An 8,557-nucleotide genomic window follows, 5' to 3' on the forward strand; every position below is an offset into this window, starting at 1 on the left:
ACTCTTTTCCTTTTCATTCTAAGCGAGACATTCTATCTGGGCTAAGACATGGGCACGTGACCTCCTCCTCTCTTTAGTTGCGTTGTTTTCTTGCTGTATAAGCGGCCTACATGCAGTCGGCATTGGGACCTCTCGCTTGGGAACTCCTCCTTGTTGTATACGGCTGTCCACCCTCAGTTCACCCTCCAATTTCTTGTTTACAACCCAATTGACTTGCCTTCTATAGCATCCCATGCTAATGGCCCTTCCATCAGATAATCAGACCCCATTATTATTATGTGGAGACCCACGTCCATGAGCTAATTATAATTTCCCTCGCACAGCTTTACCCCTGTGAATCAGAATCCCGATACAAGTTATTAGTTTCCATTTTAAGTGGGCCTCTTAGTTCTGCTTTCAACTAACTAGTAGGAGAGCAGTCTTCCAAGCCTGTTTATACGAACAGAATGATGCAAGAATGGAATAAAACAATACTACAACTCAGCACGGATACCAAATTTCAACCAATCTTAAAATGGAAGAAACTAAACCAACCCAGATCGATTTTCAGTGCCGTTCAAGTCGGTTAAATTATCTTAATACATTTTCTTTTGAAAATTAGTATATTATCATGTGCATATTATTTTGATATACTGAAATAAACTAATAACAAAATAAATTCTATAGTTCGATCGTGAATCAAAACACTATATTTCAGTCTCAGTAGGGTACTGATTCAATTACCATTAAAGAATGAGTTCTATATTATAGTAGTAAAATAATTTTAGTACTTTGGTACTAAAATTTTTCGATTATTTCACTTCTAGTCCTTTTTGAGATGGTTGAAATTCATAAAATCACAAAAAACAAAAGCAGTGGGTTCCAAGATTCTCTGCACTTCTTTTCATGTTACTATGCTGGCTGACTCTGTTCAGGAGTTCAAACCCAGTTGGAAGAAAGAAATCATTATGATTTCAGTTATATATTCATGTCTCTCATTTGACACAAGTAAACAACTGATGTGAAGTGTTACTGTTCCATCTCAAGAATCACATGAAACATCTTCGCATTCAGTTTGGACTCTAATCATATTCCAACTCATCAGGAGTAACGGGCCGTTTGAGAGGAATAATCGACTTCTTTTCGGTGTCCCTTGATAGGGCTTTCCTCATGTCTGAAAACAGATGACAGCAATATCATAATTCAAGCCAAACAAGTTCTAACAGGAAATCAGGGATTTTTTTTTTCCAGATGAAGAAACTCACCTAAGCCATCTTCCTCTCCTGAGTAATAACGCAGAACTCGTCTATAGATTACATACCCAAGCTGAGAAGACAGGCAGAATAAGCATCACATTGTCTCATTATTGAAAAGTAAGGAAGAAAAGATATCACATGCATACACATCCACAAGATTCCTATTCCCAAAATACACTAATCATTCATGAATTTTTAATTGCCTTCAGCTAGTTATGCTTTATCCATCATGTAATTCAGCAACTTCTCACTGAAAAATGCAACAAGAAGCAAGAACTTTACCACTAAGAATTCCTCTGATTTGCCTGGCAAAGAAAACTGGTTCAAACAACTAGCTGCACTGAAGAAGCGTTCTTCATGCAACTTTCTTGCAGATTTTTATTATTAATTAAGCATGCGTTTAACACCCAAAAATACAACATAGAGAAGATATGAAGAGGATCACAGAAATGCTATCCAAAATCAAGGGCCTTGCTTACTTCACACTAGATCATTTCCAAGAAGGAAGCTTACACAGCTGAAGAGACATGCATCAATGGCTATGGACAAGGATATTAAAATGAAGTTTTATGACTTGCAAGTAGTGACATAGCTGCTAATTAAAATTCAGAAATATAATCAAGTAATCATTCCGAAAATATAGAAGATGAATGAAAATACCTTCTCATACATCTTTATAGCAGGTGCATTTGATGCTCGCACAAAAAGATCCACAAAGTACGCCTTATCGCTGGACAAAGAAGTTGAAAAAAATGAACTTGCAAACAAACAAAAGCCTTAAATAAAGGTGGTCCAATTAATTATATCTAAAACACAGAATGTTGCACAACTGTTTGGACTTGATCATTCAGAAGACAAATAAGGGGTCAAGAGAATTGCCTAGAATGATTTTTTTTTTTTCTTATAGAATTTCTTGTCTAAAACAATATGCAATTCAATATTAACAGAAAGCAAAGAAGCTAGCAAAGAGAATTTTGCTATTCTCACAAAGTCATATTGAAAGGTCCTAAATAAGATCACACTTGTCTTCTTAGGTAACTAATATCAAAGAACATAACACAATGTGCATCAAAATAATAGTATCAATCACTAAAAAAATTGCCAGCTTTCATTTCAGTTATATTTAGTTTAACATTGAATTTGATTGAAATGAATTTTCAAGAATTTAATGAAATTAAATTTATAAAATTGGTTATAACTAAATTCTAATAAAAAAATGTAGAATTTCTAAATAAACTTCAAATTAGTAAGATAATATATTTCATAAGACTAAAATACCCATTCAACTTTACAATTTCATCTTATATTCTCTCTCATTTTTCCTCTCATGCCTTCTCTCTATGAATTGTTTTTCTGACTGTACTTTATTCCAAACACAATATTCATTTCACCTGAAATGAGATGTATAGTTATTATTTAACATACCAAATATAAGAATTCATTTGAAAATGGAATGAATTTATTAATAGTTTTCATCCAAACAAAACATAAATTAATTGATTGAAGAAAAAAACACACCACATATGAAGCAAAAGTAGAGTTTAGGTATAGAGTAGTACATTTTGTCACTGATATCTTCAAGAAGGTTCATGAGTCTCTTAGCCAACTGCTGCCTTCGGTATTCAGCAGCCACAGTAACTGCGGTTACATGTCCATGCCAAGACTCGCCTTGTCCTTCTACTTTACCCATAACTGAAACCATCCAAATCTAATTAATTAATCATTTTTTATTTGAAAGAAAAGGTGAATTAATGAGTTATAAAAAGACAGAGAAGAAGAAAGGAGAAAGAGGTTATTACTGTAGCCCATGATTTTGTTACCAGGGGCTTCAGCCACATGGAAATAGTCGGGCCATCTTGCCAAATAGGTCATATAGAATGACATATTGAACTGTGAATAATAATCAAGAATTAGTACAGCAGCAGCAGCACAACATTGGATTTATTATTCAGAGAAATTGAGCTTACAGTTTCGGTTAGATGGTCAAAATTCACAGATGAGAAGCGTAGAAGATCGTTGCAGCAGAATCGGCGTATTGTCGTCATCTTTTTCAGTATCGTCTATTCTTTTGCTCCTCGCTCGATCTCTCTTCCTTGTCTAGGTGCAGAGAAGTAACAGTCCAACGGATGCCAAATAAAAGGTAAAGGGCGATGGACAGTCGTATCCTGCTGTTTAGCTCCGATGGGCCGTAAAATTTGGGTTTGGGCCGTGTTATTATTTTATGGGGAAATTTCACAAATATGGTTGAATTTATAAAAAAATAGGGTGTCATAAAACTTATTACAAAAATACTGAAATTTTTAAAAATAATATCAAAATATCTTATTTTTTTGAAATAGAATGTAAAACATAAAAAGTAAAGGATAAATCAATACAGTCCACTAGATCAAAAATCAAAATAAAGTTACAGTTGACAACTATATTAAAAAAATAAGAGAAAAAATTATAAATTTCATAAAATTACTTCATTTTGTTTGTTTTTGTCGATTTCTAACCAACATTGATGAAATCAACATATTTACAAGAGTTTTAAAAATAATTGATCAATCTGAGTTAATTTAAAAAAATCAAATCTGAAAAAAATAGTAAAACGCAAACCCATAAATAATATTGATCTGTTATATAAAAAAATAAAAGTAAATAAAAAATTAACATCCTAATAAGACATATCTAACATGATAAAAATAAATAAAAATGCTGATTTATTACAAAAATAAACCAAAAAATAATATAATTGAACGTAAACTATAACATAACAAAAAATAAATTAAAAAATGAATACTTAAAAATAAAAATGCTGATTTGTTGTAAAAAAAGAAAAATAAAAAAATAAGATATTGAAAATTAAACCATAGCATGATAAAAAAAATAAAAAATACTAATTTGTTGTAAAAATAAATATAAAAAAAACAACATATACTAAAAAGTATTTAAAACAAAAATGATATTTTGTAGCAAAAAAATAAACCAAATGAAAAAAAAAAAAGAAAAAAAAAATTCAAACATAACATATACATGGCATGCAATATGACATGACACATCAAATTATTCTACCATCTAATTTAATACAAATGACATAATAAAAGAATACATGATTGGCATGCATACTATTTAAAGAAATGTCACACATGACATATATGCAAAAATAAAAATTCTTTTTCTTTTATCTTATACTATTTTTTATTTTTTGATTCTTTCTTCAATTTTTCTTCTTTTGTTCCTCTTTTTTTTTAACTATACCTATACCTCTTTTTTTTTTTTTCAAAAATAAAGATTTATTCTCCATTTTTACTTGGAAGCTCATTCATTCTATCAGTTTCTTTTCACTTAAAGAAATATCACATATAGCATCCATGTAAAAAAAAAAAAACTATTCTTTTTTTTTTTTTTTTACTTTACTCATACTAGCAATCACTAACAACTCAATTTCTTCTCCTTTTTTTCTTAAATACATTTTATTCCTCTTCAACTGATGTTTGAATTCTATCAAATATTTTTTCTAGCTATTTAATTATAAAGCTATTAGTTATAACTATTATTAATCTTTTTAATACTATATTTAAGAAATATTTACCGATTAAAATAGAACTATTTGAATTCAATAAGAATCATTCACATGGATCTTGCAGAGAGAAAATGTATTTCTTTTTTTAAATTTTTGAATTATTGTTTTCTAATAAAAAAAAATATAATAATTAATTATCAATTTTTTCTTATATTCATATTCATTTTTTTATTATTTAATTTTTTTTGAGAAAATTAGAGCATGCTAGAAGACAACCCATTAAAACGAATGAAAAAAAAAAAAAAAAACACTACCGTTGAAAAAGAAAAGAATTTAAAGAAAACCGTAAATGCCGTGAAATTTTCTCTTATTTTATTGTAACCCATCTGTGTTTCTTAAAAACACATCTCTTTTGCTTCCAATTAGTGAAAAGTGAAAATCTAACAATAGATTTTGGGGAAAAAAGAAAAAAGGGAAAAACGAAAGCTATCTAACATAGCGGTGGAAGAAGTAGGTCTCCCCACTCATCTCCAACACCATTTGAGCATCTCCCAACAGACAAATTGTCTATTCAAACTGGACAACTGATGCCAAATCCTTCTTCTCTATACCTTAGTAGTATGGTTGGAAGACTGCAGTACCTATCTCTTACACGTCTGGACACTCTTTTGCAGTCAACAAGGTGTCTTGGTGTTTTTATGGTCTTTGGCTAACACCAGCGACTTCTTTCTCTTTGTCAGCATCCCTCAATGCGGGGATGGGGGCAGTCTGTGTTGATGACCGCCAATTCACAAGAAGTTAAAGCAATATTTCTTGGCAATAGTCCTGCCTCATTGAGATCAAAAAGAGCAACGAACTGACGCGGAATACCAAACTCTAGCTGCTGCTGCTTCTTCCGAATTTCACATGGATTCAATCCATATTCAAAAGAGACTGACCTACCTATCCCAACTCCAAACCTGTGGTGCGATAATTTCGCTGCACTTATTTGACTTTCCTGCAAATCCCATCTTCCATTCACCCACAAAGCATTTTGAAGTGGAGTGCCACTTTGTTAAGAATTAGAAGTTCCAGACAAAGAGCTGCTAGGTCAATATATTTCCTCTCATTATCAGCTAAGAGATTGTCTTACAAAACCGCTGTCTAGACTCCATTTATTGTATCCTATTCCTGTTCTGGTCAGCTTGTTGTATCTATGTATCTTTGTCCATACATATGGGCTTGTATAAATAGAAAACATATACTAGTTATTGCCTTTTTGCAGAATAATACTGGCTTCCATCTTCTATGAAAGCATCATTGTGTTACTCATTCTATTAGAATATAACTAACATGCCCTCTATCTCTGAGCCTCAAATATCACTTTCTTTTTCTTTCGCTTATTGGGATACGAAATGGGATGTCTATATATGTCATCAGAGTATTGGACTAAACACGGCGGCCACCAGAAAGTCTCAAGAGCAACTGAGAAATAGAAAGAACAGTAATGGTGTTGCAAAATGTCATGTTTTAGTTTTATAAGACAACAATGTTATATTTGTTTAGTAATTAAACCACAAACTATAAAGTTGTTTGAGATCCCGATTCAAAAACTATCTTGAAAGAGAGATAATTCAAGAATCTTGAACCCAAACTTTAATGGTTCTATCAGCATCAAGGCCAGCAGAAGCAATTTTATTCTCAGTTGGATGACAGGTTACAGAAATGACAGTATCGGAATGTCCTTCAAGTTTCTGAACCATAGTTTTCTGCTGTAGATCCCACAAGTAAACACAATTGTCTTCAGATCCACTCACAATGTACTTCCCGTTTGTCACTGAGAACGTTGCCGTTAAGCAGTAGACTCTGTTGGTATGACCTGTGTATATCTTCAAGAACTTTCCCGACGAGTAATTCCAGAGCTTCTGATATAAACAGAGTGCAAGAATAACTTGACCCAAACAAAACAGCAATCAAACAAGAATAACAGAAATAAATAACTTACAAGAGTGCTATCAAGAGTGGCAACAAGAATAAACTTTCCATTAGGAGAGAACTTGGCAAAAGAAACTGCAGGATCCTTGTCATCGATAAGAGTCTTTAACCAGGCACCAGTAGACGCCTCCCAAATCTTACAAGAACCATCGTGACTACCCGAGACAATCAAAGAGCCATCTCTATTGAAATGCACCGATGTAACCGGCATTGAGTGAGCTCTAATCACGCTCATGCATCTCCCGGTTTTTACCTCCCAAATACGAATCGTTTCGTCGAAAGATCCCGAAACTATTAGGTTAGACTGAGGATTAAAATTAACGCAGAATACGACGTCGGAGTGGCCTTTTAGGGTTTTGAGGCAATCGAAAGGGGGACGAGCATCCCATATGCGGAGAGAGCGGTCGTCGGAGGCGGAGCAGATATAGTGGGAATCGGAGGACCAAGCGAGATCGGAGACGCCCTCGGAGTGCCCGAATAAGCGGTGGAGGAGCGAGAGGTTTGAGGCTGACCAGATAATTAGGGTTTTATCGAGGGAGGCAGAGGCTAGCAGAGTACCGTCGTTGGAGAATTTTACACAAGAGACAGCTCGTTCGTGGGCTCTTAAGGTTTTCAGAAGCCGGTATGGCTTGTATGGTGATGGTGGCTGGCTGGCTGCTCCTCCGCTACTAGCCATTTGCAAATGAAAATGATTCAGCTAATTGTGGGCGTTGACGGTTGAATTTAAGGCACCGATTGCGTCTTAAGTTTTTTTCCTCTTTTCTTTCTGTCTTTAAATTAGAAGTGTTCAGTTTAGAGGTTTGGTGGTTCCTCCTTCCTCTTTTCCGCAACTAACTTTGCTTCCGGCATTATTAAACAGGGAATAGCCTCTTCATGTTTAATTTGAAGACCCTGTCATTAACTGTGCTTCTTTTTGTTCTAAACTATGTGGGAACATTTTGCCCTCTCAACTTCTATCATAGTAACAAATAATTTTTTTTTAAAAAGTTTGCTAATAATAAACTCCTAACTTGAAACTTTTAACTCATATACATCCTCTTTTTCAGTTAAAAAACTGTTCTTTCTCATCTTTAACACTTCCTTTTTTTTACTTTAATTAAAAAAGAATTGTATATTTTAGATTTGTAATTCCATTTTAAAAATTGTTTGAAATATAAATAATAGAAAATTATTATACTAATTGCTCCTTCATGTTTAATAAATACATTAAGATTATATTTATTTTTTTAATTTACGATGTTAATCTAAAGCTCCCTTTTGTTAAATATTTTCGTTAGTTAACCATCATTTTGAACTATAATGACAAAGTTAGCTATACTTTAACCTGGTTTTAACTGTTTAATTATCTTTCCTAATAATAATAATAATAATAATAATAATAATATAAAAATATTTAGATATAAAAATAAATTTTAAATTTAATAAACTCCGTATATTTATTTTCTTCAAAATAATATTAAGTTTTACTACTAAGAAAATTAGAATCAAAATTTGATCTAATTAATAAATAGAGATTATATAGTTCATTTTTATTCCTTTGTCAAGAATAAAAAAATCTATTGATTTCTATGACATATAAAAGTGTATTAAAGATGCTCCTATACTTAAGATTAGCAAAAGAACTTCAATTTACCCCCCTTTTCTCGACCAAGACTTCAATATTGATGAGCTCCATTTGTAAAATGCTGGCGATGAAGAATAATACAACTTACTATAATTTTAAAAATAAACTATCACATCAATTAAGAGAGAGAGAGAGAGAGAGAGAGAGAGAGAGAGAGAGAGAAAGGAATTTATACTGCATTTTCTTTACGCATCTTCTCTCTCTGACTAGCTTCTCTCA

General features: G+C 32.5%; 2 protein-coding genes across 3 annotated transcripts; both read right to left on the reverse strand.

The window, feature by feature from the left end:
• Positions 1 to 855: 855 nt before the first annotated feature.
• LOC8272030 (N-terminal acetyltransferase B complex catalytic subunit NAA20) lies at positions 856 to 3,385 on the reverse strand. Its single transcript, XM_002520685.4, has 6 exons — positions 3,203 to 3,385; positions 3,035 to 3,125; positions 2,795 to 2,927; positions 1,896 to 1,965; positions 1,245 to 1,305; positions 856 to 1,153 (listed from the first exon to the last, which is right to left on the reverse strand). Exons 1-6 carry the CDS (start codon positions 3,278 to 3,280, stop codon positions 1,062 to 1,064), a joined length of 525 nt encoding a protein of 174 aa, XP_002520731.1. The 5' UTR covers positions 3,281 to 3,385; the 3' UTR covers positions 856 to 1,061.
• A 2,845-nt stretch (positions 3,386 to 6,230) lies between these two features.
• On the reverse strand, positions 6,231 to 7,674 carry LOC8272029 (COMPASS-like H3K4 histone methylase component WDR5B). Of its 2 annotated transcripts, none has more exons than XM_015720125.3 (2): positions 6,725 to 7,674; positions 6,231 to 6,641 (listed from the first exon to the last, which is right to left on the reverse strand). In XM_015720125.3, exons 1-2 carry the CDS (start codon positions 7,388 to 7,390, stop codon positions 6,354 to 6,356), a joined length of 954 nt encoding a protein of 317 aa, XP_015575611.1. In that variant the 5' UTR covers positions 7,391 to 7,674; the 3' UTR covers positions 6,231 to 6,353. The 2 variants fall into 2 exon arrangements, with proteins under 2 accessions (XP_015575611.1, XP_002520730.1); XM_002520684.3 differs by having other exon boundaries at positions 6,231 to 6,644; positions 6,725 to 7,665.
• Between the last annotated feature and the right edge of the window lie 883 nt (positions 7,675 to 8,557).

This window comes from Ricinus communis, chromosome 1, assembly GCF_019578655.1.
Source record: "Ricinus communis isolate WT05 ecotype wild-type chromosome 1, ASM1957865v1, whole genome shotgun sequence".
Taxonomy (NCBI): Eukaryota; Viridiplantae; Streptophyta; class Magnoliopsida; order Malpighiales; family Euphorbiaceae; genus Ricinus; species Ricinus communis.

What these genes read in the sequence shown, in the direction of transcription:
- LOC8272030 (XM_002520685.4), bottom strand. Translation starts at nt 3,280, where the DNA reads ATGACGACAATACGCCGATTCTGCTGCAACGATCTTCTACGCTTCTCA. An exon ending in GAAGATATCAGTGACAAAAT is followed by an intron (nt 1,966 to 2,794) that starts GTACTACTCTAT and finishes TTCTTTGTCCAG; the next exon opens with CGATAAGGCGTACTTTGTGG. An exon ending in CTATAAAGATGTATGAGAAG is followed by an intron (nt 1,306 to 1,895) that starts GTATTTTCATTC and finishes CTGTCTTCTCAG; the next exon opens with CTTGGGTATGTAATCTATAG.
- LOC8272029 (XM_002520684.3), bottom strand. Translation starts at nt 7,390, where the DNA reads ATGGCTAGTAGCGGAGGAGCAGCCAGCCAGCCACCATCACCATACAAG. An exon ending in CCACTCTTGATAGCACTCTT is followed by an intron (nt 6,645 to 6,724) that starts GTAAGTTATTTA and finishes TGTTTATATCAG; the next exon opens with AAGCTCTGGAATTACTCGTC.